The sequence below is a fragment of the Pinus tabuliformis genome, chromosome 5_1 (genome assembly GCF_031772625.1).
Source record: "Pinus tabuliformis cultivar Carrire ecotype Pingquan chromosome 5_1, CPIR1, whole genome shotgun sequence".
In the NCBI taxonomy this organism is placed as follows: Eukaryota; Viridiplantae; Streptophyta; class Pinopsida; order Pinales; family Pinaceae; genus Pinus; species Pinus tabuliformis.
The window spans coordinates 717,319,580-717,342,764 of record NC_142305.1 but is presented as its reverse complement, the minus strand read 5'-3'; the positions used below and the strand labels follow the sequence as shown (position 1 = coordinate 717,342,764).

At 39.8% G+C, this 23,185-nt stretch overlaps 1 protein-coding gene across 2 annotated transcripts; it reads left to right on the top strand.

The window, feature by feature from the left end:
- The first annotated feature begins 11,116 nt into the window (after positions 1 to 11,116).
- On the top strand, positions 11,117 to 13,497 carry LOC149166917 (uncharacterized). 2 transcript variants are annotated; one of them, XM_089431430.1, is made up of 4 exons: positions 11,117 to 11,424; positions 11,518 to 11,672; positions 12,809 to 13,200; positions 13,362 to 13,497. In XM_089431430.1, the coding sequence occupies exons 1-4, from the start codon at positions 11,196 to 11,198 to the stop codon at positions 13,465 to 13,467; spliced, it is 882 nt and encodes a 293-aa protein (XP_089287556.1). In that variant the 5' UTR covers positions 11,117 to 11,195; the 3' UTR covers positions 13,468 to 13,497. The 2 variants fall into 2 exon arrangements, with proteins under 2 accessions (XP_089287556.1, XP_089287555.1); XM_089431429.1 differs by having other exon boundaries at positions 11,132 to 11,424; positions 12,737 to 13,200.
- The last annotated feature ends 9,688 nt before the right edge of the window (positions 13,498 to 23,185 follow it).

Below are 23,185 nucleotides of genomic sequence, written 5' to 3'. Positions count from 1 at the left end.
ATTAATAATTATAACATAACATAGTTTTTCCATATTTAATTATGACTATACTATATAAAGTGTAGAAGAAGTATAATAAAAGCTTATTCTGTATTTCTGCACTCCACATAATGCCATATCACCCAAAGCAGCTTAAGAAGACAAACTTTGAATCCTATATATCATAAAATATATATACATTGCTCATTGCCTCAGGGAGAGCAGATAGCGGAGAGATTTCATTGTTTGTATACAGAATGTGGAAAATTTTCATCGTGTAGAGTTTTCTTCACATTACGCACAATAAAAGATCATTAAATATTTTCATTTAGATTTTTGAAAACACGTTGAACCTATCACTATTTGAAATAGATCATTTCATGTTTGGTAAATCTATCTACACCATTTCTAATCTAAATAAAAACGCGTTGCTATCCTCCTTACGATATAGTTGATTTTTAAACGATAAAATGCCTCATGAAATACAGGCAATAGAGATTTTATTGTTATATGGAGTGTCGAAAGCTTTCATTACTCAGAATTTCAAAATTTTCTCCATATTCCGCACAATGAGAAAGTTTATGCACAATAATATCTCTTTCATTAAACCAAATTAAATAAAACAATAACTAATATATGTTGTTTTCCGCATAAACATGGAGTAATCTAAAATCAAATCACCAACACAATACGTCGTGCATTTTTAGTCGCTTGAGGGGATCGTAGCCTGTTAGTTCTGTCATGCAATAATCTATGATAATCGAATTGAACTTCAATGCCTGGGTGATGAAAAAGCAACGAACAAGAAATGGTCAACAACAACTACAACCTAAAAAGAATTCATCAGATTAAGTTTTTTCTATCCTCCTTAAGATATAGTTAATTTTTAAACGATCAAATGTCTAGCTGAGTAAGAACGAATGAGAACTTTCCTTGTGCAGAGAGCTGAAGTTTTCTCCCCATTCTACACAATAAGAAACCTTCAGGATAATAAAAATTATTTCATTACACCAAATTAGAAAAAAAACAATAACTAAGCTATTTTGTTTCACCCATAAACACGACCTCGATCTCTCGACCTAATTTAAAGTCAAAACTCCAACTCAATAAGTTGTATACGTCCAGTATCTTGAGGAGATTTTTGCCTTAGTTCTGGCATGCATTAATTTGTGTAATCAATCTAAACTTCAATGTCTGTGTGTCGAAAAACAATGAAACAGGAAATCATTAACGAGAATTACAACCTAAAAAGAATTCACGCGATTAAGTTTTTTTTATCCTCCTTACGATATAGTTGATTTTAAAATGATCAAATGCCTAATGGAGTGTGGACAACGGAGAAATTTCATTGTTGTATGTGGAGTGCTGAGAGTTTTCATTACACTCAGAGTTTTCTCTGCATTCCACATGATGAGAAAGCTTCCGCATAATGAAATCTCTTTCATTAAACCAAATTAAATAAAACAATAAGTAATATATTTTGTTTGATGCATAAATACAACCTCATGTAAAGTCAAAACTTCTACTAAATACGCTGTGTACCATCAGTTCATTGACGAGATCATGGGCTCTTAGTTCTAGCATGAAATAATCTGTGATATTCAAACTGAACTATAATGGTTGCATGACAAAAGAAAACAACGAAACAAGAAATTGTTAATCACAATTACAACCTAAAAGGAATTCATGAGATTAAGGTTTTTCTATCCTCCTTACAATGTAGTGTATTTTAGTTTATTTTTAAACTATCAAATTCCTTAAGGAGTGTGGACAGCGGAGAGTTTTCATTGTTGTATGTTGAGTGCGGAGAAAACCGTGTGGCTGCGTGAGAGACAAAGCTAATACAGTTTGAGCACATGGATTGTTGTGTGAAAGCGTGGAGGATGCACTGTGAACTGAGCAGCTATGTGAACTCACTGTGAACTTGAATCGTTGTGGAGCGGTTATGTGAGATCATTGTGAACTTGAACGTTGTGGAGCGATTGTGTGACATCTGTGTGGAGCAGTTGTCTGAGACAATGAGAAAACATGAATCTGCGTAGTGAAGTGTAGTGTTGTGGAAAAACCTTAGTGTGTCATACCTTGAGAAACTTCTGTAGTGTATGAAACCTATGTATGGTTGCATGGAGAAACCTGCATAGTTTGTGAAAGCATTGTGTTGTGAATGTTGCGTGGATAAACCTACTTAGTGTGTGAAAGTGTAGTGTTGTGGACCGTTACATGGAATGCATGTGAATGAGAAAAGGCATTAAATGTGATATGCATTGAAATTGATAAAAGCATGTTGTGTATGGTCTATATTGACTTGTGAAACTATGGTGGATGGAGAAAAATTATTAAAATATGGTATGCATTGGATAATTTAATCTAACAAAGAGGATGGAACAATAAATTTTAGAAAAACATGTTGTGTATGGTCTAAATGGACTTCTGAAACTATGTGGATGGAGCAAAATTATTAAAATGTGGTATGCATTGGATAATTTAATCGAACAAAGAGGATGGAACAATGTAAATTTCAAATTTGCATTATTAGTCCCTGCCACGGACTAATAGCGATCGATCGATCGTTGACCATACATTAACCGTTCTTTTGATCAAAAAAATTTGTGCACTATCAAAGTTTAACCAAAGTTTATCTCTACAAATATCGGTGTAAGAAATTTATAACCAAAGTTGCAAATTGGAGGTCTTATTGCACGCTTCACGTGCCCCGATGTTATTTCAGTGGGGACAAAATATTTTATGGTAAGTTTTATGTTCAGGGTGTGCATGTTCTTCTCCGTGCCTTGCATGAGCGCCTTGCATGCAGCCAGTGCCAGATGTCTCTCGCTCGGGCTATCAATTCTCCATAGAAGGCAGCTACCAGCAGCTTGGGAGAGTAGTTCAACATCGATCCCCCGCACCGCGGATTTCAAGCGAACCCGGTTTGCCACAAACCTTGAGCCGAAGCTCCTTGTTATAGACATTTTTGGGCCCTGCAACCCCAAGCATGAAATGTCCATAAATCAAGGGCTCTTAAGTCTCTAAAAGTGTTGTTCTAACCCCTAAAGGAACAAGGTCAACAGATTACAGCTTCTCCCAGAAGTTCTCCATGAGAAACTGCTCAGAATTGGTCAAAACAGGATCATTGCAGCTGCTCCACTGGCTAAGTGCGTTGCATCTCACCTAAATACACTGTGAGGGTGCGTTGCATTTCAAAAGTCCCTTCTGTAGGGTACGATGGGTGAGAAATGACAAATGGCAGTGTCATTCCGCGAGGTGGAGAGGCAATGGAAGCTTCCAAAATCTTCTCATGTGACACTTGCCTCACTAAATTCGACCAAGGATGAGTAAGAGGCCTTCAGTCTCCAAGTGGAAGCAAGAACTATCAGAGAGAAGACACTAATCAAATCACAAGCTCACTCATCCCTCTTATAGATATCTATATATGGATCCCTCATCCCAGAGATCCAGAGGCTGGAATTTTGCATATTGTAAGGAATTGTTGTTGGTTTCTAGAGACAAACATCAGATTGTTGGGTGATCTAAGCTTTTTTTGAGGTGAAGAGGGGCTTCTTTGCTGGGAGGTTGATGCTAGGTCGGAACAACTGGTTGTAACTCCTCCTGGATCTTTTCTTGTTTATCAATAAAAACTATTTGAGTTTTCCTCCATGCTTTTGTATCATTGATGCTTGTTACATTTGTATGGTCAATTTACATCTGATCCTAGATTGTTTATGATTATAGATCCATGTCTTTGTATAGTGCTATGCTTCTGTGATCTTACAGTTACTTTATGAAGCTGGGCGTGCAAGGGAGTAGGTAGCTGAGGATTATCAAAGAAGAGAGGGATCGAATCGAAGGATTAGCACAAGACAGAGGTTGGTCTTTCTGTTCCTCTCTATCTATAATTCATAAAGGAAAAACAAAAGTAGTTTTTCTCTGTTTGTTTCTAAGGCAGTTGTCACACCTTAGTGGGATAGAGCAGTTCTAAATAGACACTTTTCCCTGTAACAAAATGGCGACTCCGCTGGGGAGCTAATTAGTTTGTTTGTTTATCATTCCTTGTTGTCTATTTCATAAACTTATAAGTAGCATTCGAACTGCATTTGTCATAACAAATGCAAAGTAGATAATTGTTGCTTCAATCCATCCACTGGATCTGTTTATGATTTAAACAACTGATTCACAAACTATCTGATTACCCTTGTGATAGCTCTTAGATCCTCCTTAGATCTACCCCTGATTGTTGCATTACTGATTGCTTTTTACTCGGCCAAAACCCAAGAACTGAACTACAAACTGTGACCCGGAACCCGAACAGAGTCTCGTTTCTGCCCCAGCACAAGTACTGTTCAGAGATTCTGAATTTCAGCGCACTTCCCGAGTGGACAACCTGCGCTGCATTTCAGATTCTCTGTGTTACAGGTGCGTTGATCAGACTAGCTCTGTGCAGTTGTGACTTCTGTGGTTCCTTCTTTCCAGTTCTATTCCTGAATTTTGCTGCCTACGATCAGTATATGTCTGTTTGAAACTCCTTTTCCTTGCTGTTATTCCGCCTCCTTTGTACAAAAGAACTGTAGATGTTTTTGTGTGTTTGTTGAGTCATTTACAGTTCTCCTTTGCAAAAGTAGCATAGTCGTACTGTCGTCCTTTGATTTGAATCTGTCGCAAGTGTCGATTTCGATCATAGGAAAAAGTTTGATTGCTGTTGATGGTCGATTATCCTGTTATTATTGCTTTTGGTCTGAATTTGTAATTTTCTAGGGTCAAGAACAAGTATTCAGTTCAAAATCGTGAAGTGTTGTGATCGTCTCCATTTTTTTTTATTTCAAAAAGAAGCTTGTTGATATTTGTCGCTTGAAAAGAAATTCAGATTTGTGCATCTATATACTAAGAAAATCGAAAAACAAATACATGCATGTGCATTTGCATATAGACAGTCTGATTGGCTTGATTTAGGAAAGTGCATTTAGAGTGTGCTCTTTGCTCTTTGTGAAAAGATTTTGTCTTTCTTTTCCCCAGTAGCTAGGATTTTCATTGCATAAAAGAGATAAAAAGTTTGTTTATCATCTTAGATTTCATTTTAGGAATTACATCTACATCTCGTGGTGAACTCGAAAGGCAAACTTCATAAACAAGATCAACTTAAAATAAATTCAATGAATCTAACAACGCTTTGGAACTTAACGCACAACATTTAGAGGTCTAGGCTAGAGACGTATTCAGGCGTCGTAAAGCCTGGTAACTATTGTTCTCACTGATGTTGGGTGATTCCTCCACTTTGAGACGATAAGTTCCAGTACGGACTTGTGCTCCCACGTACTGTCGAGTATATTTTGGGAGACCCCAATAGGCTTAATCCTTTATCCATAGGAAGCCGTGTCTACCGCCCTATCGATCGCAATGCACTGAACAACATTCGGGAAGATTGACTGTCGTACCGTTAAAAGTATTCTGCAGTTTTGCGATTGGTTTGGTACTCCCTCTACCTAGATTTCTAGAGTAGTCCCTTTCGTTCCTTTTCAGACTCCTTAACGGAAAAGGTCCATCTGAGCACTTGTCACTTCAGGCTCATTAAAAATCGAAGGAGACTAGAGTCATCTTTTGTTTTTTCTCGACTCTTAAAAACTGAAAAAACAAGTTGTGTCAAAGCATCTAAAATTTATTTGAAATGAAATATTCATTACCCCTTTCCTAAGTTGATCTTGGGTTGAGAAAATGGAGTCCACCAACCAAGGAATTCCCCTTGGAGGAAATCCTAGTCCCTTCTCCTCTTAGGGAGATGTTGGTGCACCCCATATGGCCATATTGTCGCTTCCAGGACTAACAATTGGTTTGCCTGTATGGCTCTTCTCAACCTCTGTCGTTCAGAACACCACTATTCCTGAACAATCGAATCAGCAAATAAACGAGTCCAGAGTTACCCACCAACCTTCTACTTCCTCTAATTCTTCCTCTCCTCCTTCCTCTTCGCGTGATGGGGCTGGTAAAGCCAAAAGTCAAGTACCTAAGGAGAAGAAGGAAAATAAGAAGAAAGAGAAGAAGAAGAAGGAGCCAAAAGCGAATGGGGGCAAACGAGTGTCGTCTAACGAAAATCCACACACTGCATCGACTAGGCCTAAATCACCATGTGTCATTTGCAAGGGAGACCACTATCACAGAGATTTTCCTTGCATCCCTCAGATCTTAAGGGACTGGTCTCCCCATTTGCACAACCCGGTGTCGTCAACCTCTGATGATCATGTTGAAAACACACCGTCAACTAGTGAAAGTGAAGCCCCAGGACAAAAAGGAAAATATAGATTTCCTTGTAAACTGTGCGAAGGCAATCATGCCATCCACCGTTGTCCCTTCTTAGATGAGGCTAAAAGAGTTTTGGACGATCGTCCGGTTTCACCGTTACGACTTCCTCCTGGATATAAAAAACTCTTGCCGAGTCCGTCACCAGTTGAAAATCCGGCTGGCCTGCTCAGGTGGTCGGCTGAAGCATCTATCATTGAAGATAAACCATCTGAATCCATACCAGACGAAAGTCAAAAGGTCGAGGCGGCAGTTGACCTGGTCTTGCCTTCAGAGGTTCCATCTTCAGATGATACAGTCACTGAAGAGAACAAGGATGGCACCATCCAAATTCTTTTCATAAGCACAGACTCCAACGAACATGGGGGCAATTTCCCTATTCCTTTACCGCAGGAAGGAAGTTCGTCAGAGTCGTACCCGACCGTCTATTCGGTCCCACCTCCAAGCAACCTAGTTGTCTCCTTCGACTGGAATCAACTAGGCAGACCCCGTTTACTAGCTAGTATACCATTCCGAATTATTGTTCAAATATGTAGAATGGTTATGGTTGGTACCATCATAGATGAGGGGGCTTCTGTGAGTATCCTTTCCTCAACTGCTTGGAAAGCGCTTGGTTCGCCATCGCTTTTGCCTGAGATGAGAAATCTGAGAGGCTTTGATAAAGGAACCAGTGGACCGTTAGGGATCCTTCCCAATGTGCCCATAACATTGAGAGGGAAAACTGTTCACATGAATGTAATGGTAGTTCAAGGACCCCTGGATTACAATCTACTCTTTGGAAGAGACTATATTTATTACATGGGAACAATTGTCTCCTCACTCTTTAGAGTAATGTGTTTTCCGCACGAAGGAAGAGTGGTCAAGCTCGTGGACCAGCTTTCATTTCCCGGATCATACAGAGCAAATAGTCATATACCATCCCTGAATGGTCTTTTCACGCAAGAAATGTCTCAATCCCTAGTCCGTCCACCCGATGAGCGCGAGTGATTCGGGGGACATGGCTGAAACCCAGGGGGCATGCACCCTAGTCTGCTTTGGCAGGAAAACTTCGGGTATAGGGTAGGTTTCCGCGAGAGAATATGACCTCCGTACTCCCGTCCGTGATTGGAAGAGGGAGTCAGACTGGAATAAGATCCTCTTGTCAAAGTTATGTGGGTTGGCGGGCATCGCTGCTCACCTTTGTTTATTTCGGTAGACATCGCCAAAGAAATGTTCTGTTTACGCACTAGATAGAACAATCTTTGGGTAACCTGAAAGAGGTATACCTTTCCTGATAAAACAAATGTTTTGTCAGCTCGAATAGAAGGTGACCTTGAAACTCTATTTTATACCTGGGGGCATGCAAGCCTTTTGGAGTGCAAGCAAAGAACAACTATTTATTTTTTAAATTTGTAGGTCCTCTAACCCTATAAACTCGTAGGATTAGTCGTTTCCTAACTTGCATAAAAAAAAGATGTGGGGCAAATCTCTAAAAGTTGTCGTTTTATATGAGACATTCTTATCACACGACTGGATTAATCGAGCAGTTTTAGCACATAGTTCAAGCTCGTTAAAAAATAAACATAAGACATGAGCAAATGTTTCCACCCGCGTTTAAGCTCGTTAAAAAATGAACTATTCCCCGGTAAATAACCATCGTGAATGTAGTACTTCAGCCATTAAAGCCTTGGTCGTGTTTACACCGTCACCTCCACTTTTTCATTGGCCGATCATTCACCTCCATTTGATTGTTTACCCATTTTGAGGGACAGCTGCGAAGAGTGATTTCACTAGCCATCCTTGTGACACTGCCGTGATTGGAAAATTCCAAACCTTACCTGGAATCAGCTGCTACCCGTTTTATCACTCATTCCTTAAAAGACGAGTCTCCTTTAAGCTCTTTTCAACTGACTAGTAAAATATGAAAAGATTGCCGAGCCATTGGCCTCTCTAGCTCGTTAAAGGGACAGGAAGTGCTATCCCTCCTCTAGATTTTAATCTTTTTGGACCTGAGGGATTATTACACAAAAAGATCGAGTGCTTGTTTTGTTTGGCTCGTTAAAAGTATCGAAAATTCATCCCTTTTGTATTGTTTTATACTTTTTCGGACTTAAGGGATTAGATGACAAAAAATGAATTTTGGAGTTACCTTTACGTTCCTTTTTAGACTCTCTAAAATTGAAAAGGATCGAGTTATCTTTGTCGTTAAACTCGTTAAAAAGATTAATAGCGACAAACTTGTCTATAGACGAGAACGAGTTTCACTATCGCTAGGCTCGTTAAAACATAGCGATGGGTTTGCCTGAAGGGCAAATTATAGAACAAGCATATGTTATCCTCCTCAAGATTGACAAAAATAAAGAGGTACTGGTTAGCAATGACTGGGGAAAATTGGGAAGAAAACTCAAAGAAACTTTGTTGGTAGCAAGTCGCTCTTGAACATGACACTTCCACTCCGTGTCCGAGTTGGGTTGGGTTGTTTCATTCACCGGTCACATCACCATGGTCACGCCATCCCATCCACATTTGGGGTTAATGCTACTGATCCATCACATTAGTGTCGCCGATATGTTCAAGATAAGTCATTCAGTGAATTCACCTGTGTCTCACCCACTACCATACATTATACTCCATTCTTTCATGACTGCCACCCTGAATCTTATGTCACCAGATCGTTTTCACCTCCATTAAAATCATTTGCTCCGTTCCGTGTCATTGATGTGGGATTAATTAAGGCCCTCCTGTGATGGATCACTTCTTGTCGACATCAGCTCATTATCCAAGAAGTTGATCTAGGAACACCCCATTCAGTACTTTGAAGCTTGCATGCCTCAATCGCAAGTTTCTCACTTCCGGCGACAGGTTTACGTCAATGGCCTTCGACCGAAAGATTTTGCGTGGTGTTCGACGCCAAGTCCTTTATTCACACCACGTGAATTGTACTGCAGTACCTTGAGGGTCATTATCATTATCGGTGATTCCTCTCGCGCTTGTTAACAGTTTACATCATTGACTGGTAATCAAGCGATGTCTTTCCATGTTCGACTTCAGAACATTTCTCACATGGATCGACTTGTACTTCGAGTGAAGATCGAACGAGATTGAAGACCCCGGATCTAGTTTCATCCATCCGGGCTGCGATATATATTCAGGGAAAATAAAGACATTAAATGTACATCATTGCTGCACAGATAATCATCCACTCAAAAGGATGATGGCTCTACCAGAATCATCAGTCTACACTCAGACGATTGTCTGTCCTATGTACATGAAAATGAATTTATAAAGCTGAGCATGGGAATGCCCGCCTCAGCTAGATCATGAAAATAGTATGAAGATAATGTATTGTATTGTATCTTATTACAGGTCTCCTCCCAGAATTGAAAGAACTTCGGATCTTCATAATAAAGCATTTCACCCAACACCAAAAGGTTAATGGCCTCATACTTTAGGGGGCAACTATTATAGACATTTTTGGGCCCTGCAACCCCAAGCATGAAATGTCCATAAATCAAGGGCTCCTAAGTCCTTAAAAGTGTTGTTCTAACCCCTGAAGGAACAAGGTCAACAGATTACATCTTCTCCTAGAAGTTCTCCATGAGAAACTGCTCAGAATTGGTCAAAACAGGATCATTGCAGCTACTCCACTGGCTAAGTGCGTTGCATCTCACCTAAATACACTGTGAGGGTGCGTTGCATTTCAAAAGCCCCTTCTGTGGGGTGCGATGGGCGGGAAATGACAAATGGTAGTGTCATTCCGTGAGGTGGAGAGGCAATGGAAGCTTCCAGAATCTTCTCATGTGACACTTGCCTCACTGAATTCGACCAAGGATGAGTAAGAGGCCTTCAGTCTCCAAGTGGAAGCAAGAACTATCAGAGAGAAGACACTAATCAAATCACAAGCTGACTCATCCCCCTTACAGATATCTATATATGGATCCCTCATCCCAGAGATCCAGAGGCTGGAATTTTGCATATTGTAAGGAATTGCTGTTGGTTTCTAGAGACAAACATCAGATTGTTGGGTGATCTAAGCTTTGTTTGAGGTGAAGAGGGGCTTCTTTGCTGGGAGGTTGATGCTGGGTCGGAACAACTGGTTGTAACTCCTCCTGGATCTTTTCTTGTTTATCAATAAAAACTATTTGAGTTTTCCTCCATGCTTTTGTATCATTGATGCTTGTTACATTTGTATGGTCAATTTACATCTGATCCTACTAGATTGTTTATGATTATAGATCCATGTCTTTGTATAGTGCTATGCTTCTGTGATCTTACAGGTACTTTGTGAAGCTGGGTGTGCAAGGGAGCAGGTAGCTGAGGACTATCAAAGAAGAGAGGGATCGAATCGAAGGATTAGCGCAAGACAAAGGTTGGTCTTTCTGTTCCTCTCTATCTATAATTCATAAAGGAAAAACAAAAGTAGTTTTTCTCTGTTTGTTTCTAAGGCAGTTGTCACACCTTAGTGGGATAGAGCAGTTCTAAATAGACACTTTTCCCTGTAACACTCCTCTAGAAATGTTGAGAAGTCGCCGTTTCGGAGGCCTCTGAACGATGAAACGCCTAACGAACCCGGTGACGTGGAGACCAGAAATGAGCCTTTGCAAGCTGAGAGTTCAAAATCGCAGAGTACCGAGAAGAAGATTTCCCCTGCACAGGTGCAAAATGATCCCATTTTTACGCATACTGACACTGAGAATCCTCTTATTTCGTTAGAATGCTTCATCTTTTTGTAGAAAATAAGGGAGATTCGGGGATTCGTGTGTTTTTTAAAGGAAAATAAACAGTTTGAAAGGAAAAACAGGGAGCGAGAAATATTTGGAGCTGAATGTATGGTATTATGTATTCTTCCCTTGCAAGCCGTTGATACTGGGACTGATCCGATTGTTCCTGTCCATCATGTGGTAGCCGAGGTTCCATCCATGGCAGCCTAGGATGTTCCGCGTAATGTCATCATGGTGGGCGAAGGGAAGCCCGTGTTCCATGACTTTCTTGGCATGAGCTTCCTCAGCAGCGAATCATGGGGTGCTACTGCTACAGCTAGACATGAGGAGGCCTCCAGGAGCACAGGCGTCGTAGACGGAATCGACCATGGATCCTCCTCAGCGGGCAGCAGGCTTCTCTCAGGGCATCTCGGTTTAGCAGTAGCAGCAGCTGCTCCTTGTTCTTCAGATCCAGGATCAGGTTAATCTTTACTTCTCATCTTAGCGAGAGGTTTTCTTTTGGTTTCTTGTTTTTATCTGATTAAAGAATGTAAAATGATGGTGTGTTTCGCAGAGAGGATGTCGTGTGGAAAGTGGGAAGGCATACATGGCGGCATGGGTGCTTTGGACAGCAACAGATCGGTAGCAGGAGGGAAGAAGAGGGAAACTTCCACTTCGAGCCTTAGAGAGTCCTTGCAGGATACTTCAGAGAGTTCGCGTGGAATTAAGGTAGCGGAAACCCTTATCTCTCAGCGCTACTAATGGCTAGGAACAGAGTTAGAGCTTTTGTTTATTTTACCTGTAATAGAAACTTTGCCAATCTAGAAACTGTCTTTGTGGTGTAAGCCCCCTTTGTTGATGCCGTAGCATCTCTGTAGCGCAGTACTAACATCACCTTTTGTGACCCCAAGTTGATGCAATTGATCTTCTTTCACTCCAATACTAACATCACCTTTGGTGTTTCCAGGTTGATTCTATGGTATTTTCTCACTTTAGTACCAAAGGCCACTCCACTACTAAGATTACCTTGCCTTTGGTGTTTTCCAGGTTGATTCTATGGTATCCTCCTCACTTTAGTTTAGTACTAAAGACCACTCCAGTACTAAGATTACCTTTTACGTTTGGTATTTTCAGGTTGATTCTATGGCATTCTCCCGCATTATAGTACAAAAGACCCTTTTGTTGTTATGCTTCATGGCTTTCTTTGGCTTGTGGTTATTATCTTTTATAATCTGTTCACAATTGTTATTATTACAGTGGTATATATTTATCATGGAATTTCATATCCTATTAACTGTTACTTAGGCCAATTTGGCTGGTCGAACATGTATTCGGCCTCTTTGATGATGGAGAGAAACCAACTAATAAAGGTCAAACAACTCCCCTAACATTTAAACACAAAGGCTCTACACCTGCTGATGTTTGGACCTGGGCTGTTTACATGGACCAACAGCCCACTAAATCTCAACCACTAAATCACAACACTGGTATTGTTATGAATAAATATACTGCAACATGGTTATTTTATAAATGCGGCATTGGTTAACTAACAGGGTTCCATTCTTTATGTCATCCGCCCCGTTTTAAAGGAACAAGGCCCAAGTGTAAGTCTTGCACTGTTTTGTTAGAATAGTTAACTCTCAGCTCTGGCACTTGAATAATATGATGAAAAAAAAGAAGAAAAAAGAAAATACCACCACCATCCACCTTTTTCTATTTTCTGTGACTTGTGCAATTCCTTCTAGATTGCTTTCTGTTTCCCTTATTGTTCGTTATTTGAAAATCCCTGCTAGATGTCAAGGTTTGAGTCCAAAGATGACAGAAGAGGAAGGCACCATGATGATGATGTTCTTCTGGGCATGCAGCCACCAAGGCCAACAGCCACATGCCAAACATCAACGAGGCCATCAATGGGTGCGAATGCTGATTTTATGGCTTCAAAGAAATGGGAACGCCCTGCCTTTATGAATTCAGGATCAGCTGTATATAGTCCTTCACGTCTCACTCATCTTGGAAGCTATCAGAACAAGACCTCTGCAAATTTGTCCAGGGAAAATACGGTAGTGCCTGCTCTCGTTTCTCAGACCCCAGCAGATGAAGGTTCTCGAACAGGTCTTAAAGGTTCCAGTTTGGCAAACCTCATGAACAATGGTCCAAGTGCACCAGCTGCCAGAAACACAAGTGGGCAAAGTCTTTCTGCCGGTAGTTCAAAATTCTTGCCTGGGAATGGTGTTCAAGAATCCAGCATTCCAGCTAGGTAAGTGCATACTGGTAATTTAGACAACTTAATGTGCATATAGGGGGATGGTAAACATTGGAGATTTTCTCTACAGAAGTTAAGCTTGACAAGATTTAGCTTAGATCATGGCAATATATTTAACTGTGGCTGCATCTTGACTGCTTGTTTCATTTTTTCAGCCCAAAATGTGTAACATCAGCTAGTCGCCAGTTGACAATATTCTATGCTGGGCAAGCTCATGTTTTTGATGATATCCATCCTACGAAGGTAAGCAAGCTATGTTGATTAGTACTTTTTATTTTTGATTCTTCAGGTTTGTTTCCAAAGAACTAGGCCTTGACATCTTTTCGTTATCCATACTTTGTTTGGTCATGTTTGTTGCATCTTTCTAATTTGATACTGTTTTTGTTTGCCTCGGCAAAATCTTATAATACTCTTTGCTAGGCTTATGTTTTACGCTACTTATTGGGGTGTCTGTGTGGAAGGCGAACTGTCCAACATCTGCCATGATGCACAAAAATGGCATAAATTATGTGGATTTTGCAGTAAAACCACTGTTGTTTAGAAGTGCCTGTTTGTTTAAGAGAGTACCGTAATTAAGTTAGAGCCACAGTGCATGTACCTTTGGATCATATCTAGATACGAACAAAATCACTCTCAATTGTGAAATGCTACAGCACTAATAAAATGCCTTGTGCTTGTCTATAGGTCACAGAAACAGTTTGAAGGGAAAAACAGGGAACGGGAAATATTTGGAGCTGAATGTCTGGTATTATGTATTCTTCCCTTGCAAGCCGTTGATACTGGGACTGATCCGATTGTTCCTGTCCATCATGTGGTAGCCGAGGTTCCATCCATGGCAGCCTAGGATGTTCCGCGTAGCCGAGGAGGATTAGAAGCTACTGCTTTTTGTTCGTCGGGAAGGGCAATCGCTAAGAAGAAAAGCTCCATACTTTGTCGACGGTCTCCCATTCCAAGATGTCCATCACAGAAGAAATATGTGTTCAATTTGTTACCATACGATGTGGAACCCCTACCAGTTTACACCAAATCGATTATTCCATACACAACGATTGCACATCACCAAAACATATCACTGAAGCATAATAGATCTCTATCCCAGATTGTTCAGAAAATGGAAATTGCAACTATAGCAGGCTCATGGTTTGTCCAAAAATATGTTTAACTAAAAATTAGGATTTTGAAACGAATTCTTCATATCATATTGTTTTTAAAAGGATTTGTGATACATCAAATAAAAATATGATATAATGTTTGAACTCTAAAAATACTGCGAAATTGAATTCTATAAAATATTTGAAGCAAAAAACCTTGAAACGGTCGACATGTATCCACATTATATTTGCATATTTTTTTTCAACAGAAAAAAGCATGATGTAATTATATTAAGATGATATAATTTGTCGAGATACAGTTATCTCCGTGGAGACATAAAACAGAAGGCCATTCCCTCATAACAGAAAAACTGTTGCTGTTACAACATCATACCAATGAGAGATATAATTGCCGGATTGTAAACATATTAGGAATAATACAGAAGAGCCGTAAGAAGGCGATAAGAGACAGCCTGATAGAAAGTATGAGCTACGAGCTACGCCGAGGTGGGCACAAATCCTGTAATGGATACCAAAATTGTTTGCAGAGGCGTGTTGGATTCCTGGAAAATACGGTGATTCCGCCAGGTCCAGATGTGCCAGCAAGTTAAAATGAAGAGTGCGCGCCAGGAGGGCCGTTGTGTGCTCCACCAGTGGAAGGCGTCCAGGACAGAGGGAAAGGAGCGATGCGTAAAACCATGTGAGAGAGAGAGCTCATTCCAAATTGATGAGGAGACTGTACAGTCAAAAAACATGTGGAAGTTTGATTCAGGATGAGCAGAGCAAAGAGAACACCTGCTCGGACCATGCCAACCTTTTCTCTGGAGAACCTCCCAGGTGAGGTTCTTGTTGGAGAAAAGGAGCCAGGAGAAGAGGATCGCCTTGAGGGGGCAGGGGGCTTTCCATAGCTTGATAGGGAAGATGGGGAGAGGAGGCGGGATGGTAGAAGAAATGAGGGAGTAGATATTTTTGACAGTGAGAGGAAGGGAGGGTTTCGGAAAGGACCAGACCAGCTCGTCAATGGTGCCTGAATGTGTGAAAGCTATGCGAGAGAGACTGTTTATAGCAGATTGCCATAGGGGATGGAGGGGAGGGGGAATGGCGAGTTGGTGATGATTTTTCCAGATTGGCTGGTTGGAGTGCCATGAATCTATAAGCCTGCTCCATGTAAAAAGGCCAGAGGAATGAAAGAAGGCAAGGAGAGCAGGGGGAATAAAGGACTCAAGGCTATGTTGAGTGGGGTCAAAACAGATGAGTACCTTCATGCCGGTGGCAATGGACCATTTAAGATTCTGCAGAAAGAAAGATTGAATCTTCCTGAAATTTAACCAAATGGTGGAGCCATTTTTGATACCAATGGAGGAACGCCTGTGCCAAAAAGAGATATTTCGCCCCTTTAGATATTTTTGTCTGATGTAAGAGCTCCAAGGATTGCAGCCATATATGCCTCGGTGTAGGGACTTGCAGAGAAGCGCCCTTCCAAAGGATCGTAAGTGCAGGAGGCCCCAACCGCCAGTTTTCCTTGGCCTGGTGATGGAGTCCATATTGGCCAGGTGAAGCTTGGAATGTGATGAGCGTCCTCCCCACAAGTAATTTGCAGCAAGAGTCTTCAATCTATTTGTGACTGATGAAGGCAGAATGAATAGATGACTCCAATAGACGGCAATTTGATTGAGCACAGATTGTACCAATATGAACCTGCCAGCAAGCGAGAGGTAGCGGTGTTCCCATTTTGAAATTTTGCAGTAGAAGCGGTCAACAATCCATATCCAGTCACAGATGCGGTAACCTTTGGGTTTTAACCGGAATCCAAGATAAGTGAAGCCTTCCTTGAGCAGCGCTAGGTTGATGCCAAAACTGTCAGCAATCCACTGAGCAAGCTGAAGGTTGGTGTCATTATGATATAGGACAGTCTTTGTTTTATTGATAGCCAGGCCCGTAGCCAGGTAAAATTTCTGAAAAATATCAAAGAGGCACATCCATGTTGATTTGCAGAGAATGGCAAAGATCAGAATATCGTCGACGAATAAATTATGTGAGAGAAAGATATCCTTGCACATCCTGATAGGCTTGCATTTACCTTCGGAGACCGCTGAGTTAATGCGTGTGCTAAGACAGTTCATAACCAGTATGAAGAGAAGGGGGGAGAGGGGGCATCCCTGGCGGAGCCCCCTCTCAGCTTTGAAGAAAGGCGTGGGCTCTCCATTTATGATGACCGAGAAATTGACGCTCTCAACGCAAGCCATAATCCAACTGATTCCCTGTGCATGTAAACCGATCCTTGCTAGTAGGACCCTGAGAAAGCCCCAGTCCACACAGTCGAAGGCCTTGTGAAGGTCAATCTTGAGCGCAGCAGCATTTGTATTTTTGGAGTAAATGGAATAGAGGCATTCTTGTGCCATGGCCACAACATCATGAATGAGCCTGCCTTTTAGAAAGGCATGTTGATCAGAGGTGATGTGTGAATTTAGTACTTTCTTCATGCGCTCTGCTACAATCTTGGAAGTGATCTTGTATAGGGTGTTACATAATGCAATGGGTCTGAAATCCCCAAAAGAAGTCGATTTGTTTTTCTTCGGTATAAGAGCGATGAAGGTGGCGGAGAGGGCTCCGTTGATGTGTCCCGAGGTACGGGATGCTTCCACCATGCTTAGCAGACCAGATTTGAAGAGGTCATAGAAGTGTATAAAGAACTCGATGGGCCAGCCATCGGGCCCAGGGCTTTTGTCCCTCTTAAAACTTTTTATGGTGTCAAATAGTTCGCTATCCGTGACTGGCCTGAAGAATTCGGCATTTTTATTTCCGTCGAACATGGTCGGCAATTCCTCGACAGCCCACATCATATTGGAGTCGTCCCGTCCCTGTCTTTTATATTGCTCTTTGAAGAATCTGTATGCCTCTGCCGAGATGTCCTGTTGGGAGGACAAATAACCCCCGTTTCCATCATCTATCTGCCAGATTGAGTTCTGCTGTCGACGCCCATTTGCCACATTATGAAAGAACCTCGTACTGAAATAGTTTAGATTGTTTAAAACATTCAAATTCAAAGGCGTGCTCCTGTACTATGAAAAAATAAATATTAATTTCTTTTATCCTTTGAATGGAAACCATATACAATGAAAACATGTTGTACATTAGCTTCAACGAGATCGTTTAAAAACAATGATATGTGATAGTATAAAACCATGAAAAATGTTTTATAAAATGAAGTGTGTGTATAGTTACAGGAGATTTAGAGGATTTGATACAATATTTATTTTCTTTCCTTTAACCAATGAATAACTGGATGCTTAAATATAAAGAAAAAGGAAAAATATTCAAAATCTCTGTCCGCATAGAGAACAAGCTGTTAAATTTGAACCTGGCCGTTGTCGAAATATTAATTTCAAACTGCAGCGCGTATTTAATTCAAGAAAACCGCCAACCTCCATCGCACTGCTTTCGCTGAGCAAGTGGTTTTCCTTGGAACACTGCGCTGACGCGTGTCTACTTTTCCAAAACCACTTTGGCGAGAGTTTGATTAAAGTGAAGATTGTCCACCGTACGACTAACTCAAAGTTGAAATAAAGGCCCAAAGTTGAAATACAGGCCTGCAACAAGGATTTACCTGAAGTTTTGGGTTTGATCCCCGTTTATCTCAGTAAAGTAATTAATGAAAATTTATTGTGGTCGTAGACTGTAGGTAAAATATTTTAATTATATTGTTTTTAATTTTATTCACCTGTGTAGTTTTTGTTTTTACTGTACAAATAAAAACATATGTTATGTTATGTTTTTGTTGTTCACGGCATATGAAAAAAATATACGCACAGTAGTGTGATGGTAAGTTGTTCGTTGAGCAAACGAGCATATGGAATATGCATTAGCATTAAAGGATATTTTTTGATGAATATATGTAATGGGAATGCGCAGCAGCGCTAGTGTGAATTTTGTTTTATTGATTGAAATGTAATATGAAGAATGCAGCAGGGCGCCCTAGTGTGAATTTTGTTTTATTGATTGAAATGTAATATGAAGAACGGGCATATGTAAGAAATTTTTTTTGGAGTAAATGTAATAAATTTTTACATACAGTAGTATAAAAATTTTCAAGAGAAGGACATAGTAATTTTTTTTTGTTTTGGAACTCAAGTGTTCTTGGAGAATCCCTCTGTGAGAGGAACATGGTTTTGTAACAGCAGTTCTGGTTAATGAATACAAAGAGTTTTTATGGGTGTGAATTCAACAAACAACGTTTTTTTATGCTTCCCAGTGTTAAAGACCTTGTGGTAAAAACATAGTATTAATCTCTATTCATTATTTTGTTTTGGAATTTACCATAAAATTCCCAACATTGGTATCAGAGCTTGTCGAGGATCTTTGAAGGTGTCAAAGAAGATGAAGGAAGGTTCCTTTTGTTGCAGCAGCTTCTCTAGCAGAGTGAAAACTCAGTCAAGAAATGATCCAGGTATTTCTCAAAGTTTTTTTTGTGTTGTTGTTGAAGACACTCAGTGATTTTTAAATACATAGTCAAATATTTGAAGCATAGCTGAGAGTGCAAGGAATGGCTGGGAAAAACTATGACTATTGGGCAATAACCATGAGAGCCCTGTTTGCCTCACAAGATTTATGAGAACTTGTTGAATATGGGTTTGAAGAACCAGCAGATGAAGATGAGTTTAATAGGTTAACTCAAGTAGGGAAAGATCTATTGAAGAGCAATAGGAAAAAGGATTCAAAAGCCCTCGTATTTTTGTATCAAGCAGTGCATGAGAATGTGTTTCCAAGGATAGCAGCAGCCAAGACATCCAAAAAAACATGGCAAACTCTCAAAACAGCCTATCAAGGCATGGAGAAAGTGAAGACAGCAAAACTACAGTTGCTGAGGAGAGATTTTGAGAACTTGTGCACGAAGTAGTCAGACAATATTGACTCATTCTTCACACATGTGACTGGTCTGGTCACACAGATAAGGACTCATGGAGAAATTCTTGAAGAAAGGAGGATTGTGGAGAAACTATTGAGGGTACTACCCACAAAGTTCAATGTAATTGTCACCACCATAGAAGAGACAAAGGATCTCACAAACTTTTCAGTTGATGAACTTCATGCATCACTGATAACTCATGAGCAGAGATTGAGTAGAAATGAAAACTCATCTCTAGAGCATGCCTTCAAGACCTAGATGTCCTTTGGAAGAGGAAGAGGTCAAGGCAGAGGAAGCAAGAGAGGAAGAGGTAGAAGCTAAAACAGAGGTGGAAGGAACAGTCCAGCAAATGCTTAAGGAAGAGGCAACAATCCAAATCAGAACCAAGGCCAAGGCAACAGTCAACAAAGTGGACAACATCATGCTCAAGGACAAAGGTATGAAAAATCCAATGTCCAATGTTATTATTGTAAAAAGTATGGGCATTATGCAAATGAATGTAGGAAGAAGCAGCATGATATGAGTAATAGATCAAGTGCAAATATCACTAGAGAAAATATCAGCCAAGATAATGTGCTTTTAGCTTGTAACATGGCTGAAACAAATAGTGATGATATATGGTTTCTAGACTCCGGTTGCAGCAACCATATGACAGGAAACATGGCCCTGTTTTCTACTTTAGATCAAAATATGAAATCACAAGTCACACTTGGGACTCATAGTAAAATTTCTGTTATGGGAAAAGGAGAAGTAAAAATATTTACAAAGAAAGGTGAAAATAAAACCATAGTAGATGTCTATTATGTTCCTGGAATGAAATGTAACCTCTTAAGTATTGAGCAGCTTGTTCAAAAGGGGTACAATGTTTTATTTGAGAATGATGTATGCACCATCATGGATAGAGCACTTGAGATTTGGGCATCTCAACTTTGGAGGTCTTAACTTGTTGAGTAGAAAAGGAATGGTAAGAGGATTACCATTGATAGAGAAACCGGACAGCCTTTGTGAAGGTTGTATCTTCGGGAAACAACACAAAGAAAGTTTTCCATCAGGGAAAAGCATAAGGGCAAAAGCACCCTTAGAGATTGTCCGCTCAAACTTATGTGGACCGATGCAAACTCTGTCACTAGCAGGCAGCCGATATTTTCTAACATTCATTGATGATTTCACCAGAAAGACTTGGGTTTATTTCCTGAAGAACAAAAGTGAAGTGCTTGAAAAATTTCGAAATTTCAAAGCACTTGTAGGAAACCAAAGCGGGCTGCATATCAAAGTTTTAAGCACTGACAGAGGAGGTGAGTATATCTCCAAAGAATTTCTATGGTTTTGTAGATAAAATGGAATCCATAAGCAACTGTTTACAGCTAGGTACACCCCGCATCAAAATGGAGTTGCTGAAAGGAAGAACAGGACAATCATGGATATGGCGAGGAGTATGTTAAAGGCAAAGCATTTGCCAAATGATTATTGGGCTGAAGTTGTACACTGTGCAGCGTATATTTTGAATAGATGCCCAACAAAAGTAGTCATGAACAGAGTGCCGGAAGAAGCATGGAGTGGGAGAAAGCAAGGAGTCACCCACATGAAAGTTTTTGGTTGTGTGGCTTATGCACACATTCCAGATCAGCTAAGGAGGAAGTTGGACAGCAAAGGGGAGAAATGTATTTTCATTGGATACAGTGAGGAATCCAAAGCTTACAGGTTGTATATCTTATCTACCAAGAAGTTTTTTGTGAGTAGAGATGTTCAGTTCATTGAGGAGGAAGCTTGGGATGGAAGCATAGAGAAAATAGTGAATGTTAAAAACTGTTTGTCTCATGATGAAGATGATATGGAGATGGCTGAAATACATCCCCAAACAGCAGCACCAACACAAGGACAACAAGGGACACCCTTGAGGAGAAATGAAAATGCTTCTACAAGCACACCACAAGGAGGAACTTCAAGTGCTTCTTCAAGCACTTGCACACCAAATGAAAGAGGTAAGAAATTCAGAAATTTAAGTGACATTTATGATGAAGGTATGAATTCTTTGTTTGCTTTATATTGTCATGTTGATGACCCTATAACAATGTAAACTTTGAAACGGGAACTATAAACTCAAAACGGGAACTCTGGCCCAAAAACCCCAAAAAAACCACAAAAACAGTGCTAAAAATGAGAAGTGTGTATACTGGAACGATGTTTTTTTTTTTAGGCATAGATTTTGAACGTGTTTTAAAAATGGCAGTGACTACGAAATTTTCTACGAAATTTTCCTACAAAATATAGCTTCAAAATGAAAGTGTTGATACTGGAATAATGATTTTTTTTTAGGGTCAATTTTCAAACTTTTTAAAAAATGCTAATAAAACCAAATTTTTATGTCTCAAACAAAGTTAAATTTTAAGGAAAAAACACATTAATGTTTCTGGTAGAATATCATTTTTCTTTCTTAAGTATAAATTTAACATGTTTTCAACTACAACATGCTAGATACAAAAGAAATTGAAATTTTTTCAACTATAAAACTAAAAAAATATGACATTATGAACAAATTATATCACTGAATGAATTCAAAAGTCTTTATTTGTATACTGAATAAAACAGACATTATATCTCTAATTTGATATTGCATTGTAGATATTTAAACAATAAAATTTATCATACTTAAGACATAATCCAACAACATAAAAATGCTTCATAACTTCTCATTTAACAAAATATGGAAAACATTAATTTTATTTGAAGATACGATGCATACATCAGTTATATAAACTATCTTAAACAATTATTCAAAATCACTCATTTTTTCTTGCACACCATCAGAATTCACATCTTCAAATGAGTGACTGGATGCTGACGAAGATGTTCCATATTCTTCTCTTTCATCAACTAGTGCCCCATCTGAGTTCACATGCATGCCCAACATTCCAAGTTTCAAAAGTCTTCTAAATCTACGACTGGTTTCAGCAGACTCCCATGTCAACATTGTTCCTTCTGGTAACAACCTTTTTAGAATCTCTGTCGTCTTGAAGCGAAGAGTTCCTCTCTACCTGCCTTACCCCCCCCCTACTCCCTACCCGTACCGCCCCCATGCCCTACCCCTTACCCCTACCCTACCCCCCTGCAACCCCCCTGCCCCCCCTCCCCCCCTGCACCCCCCTAACCCCGCGCCCTACCCCTACCCCTACACCGCCCTCCCCGCCAACCTACCCCCCCTCCCCACCCCCTCCCTACCCCCCCTTACCCCCTCGCGCACCCCATTACCCCCCCGCCCACCCCATTCCCCCCCGCCCTACCCCTACCCACCCCTTCCCCCCTCCCCCCTCCACCCTACCCCCCCCTTACCCCCCGGCCCCCCCATTACCCTCCCCCCCTACCCCTACCCCTACCGCGGGTCATTTTATTAATACATTTGTATTTACTTTCTTATAATTTATCCAATTATTTGTTATTTCCTTTTTTATTCTTCATTAAGTCTCTTACTATTTTTAATTTATTTTATTCTTTGTTGACACATTTGATAATTCCTTTTAATAACTTATTAGTTTTATTATACTCTCATTTAATTACTAACTCATTAATTATATTATAATCTCATTTTGTAATTTAGCTTGTTTTTATATAATCATTTCTTTTCATTTATTTGTGCAAATAGCATACTTGATTTATTACTTAGTTTCTTTCTTTCTTTGTTTCTATTTTATTTATAGTTGTGAACTTTTTACTATACTTGCTCTTTTGTTCATTAAATTGTGATTTTCATGCAATTATATATTTAATTTGCATTTAATTTATTTTTCTTTATGTTTTGATTTAAGTTCATATACTTCTTAAACTTTGTATAATTTGATTTTACTTATCTTATTTGCTCTTAATATCTAATTATATGTTTAGTTTTTCTTTCTATAAGACTTCTTTAATGTTTTAGACTATATTTTTCTTTTCACTTATATATTATACAACACCTTTCTCATTGATGATATAATCCTTATTTCAA

What these genes read in the sequence shown, in the direction of transcription:
- LOC149166917 (XM_089431429.1), top strand. Translation starts at nt 11,196, where the DNA reads ATGGTGGGCGAAGGGAAGCCCGTGTTCCATGACTTTCTTGGCATGAGC. An exon ending in AGAGTTCGCGTGGAATTAAG is followed by an intron (nt 11,673 to 12,736) that starts GTAGCGGAAACC and finishes AATCCCTGCTAG; the next exon opens with ATGTCAAGGTTTGAGTCCAA. An exon ending in GAATCCAGCATTCCAGCTAG is followed by an intron (nt 13,201 to 13,361) that starts GTAAGTGCATAC and finishes TCATTTTTTCAG; the next exon opens with CCCAAAATGTGTAACATCAG.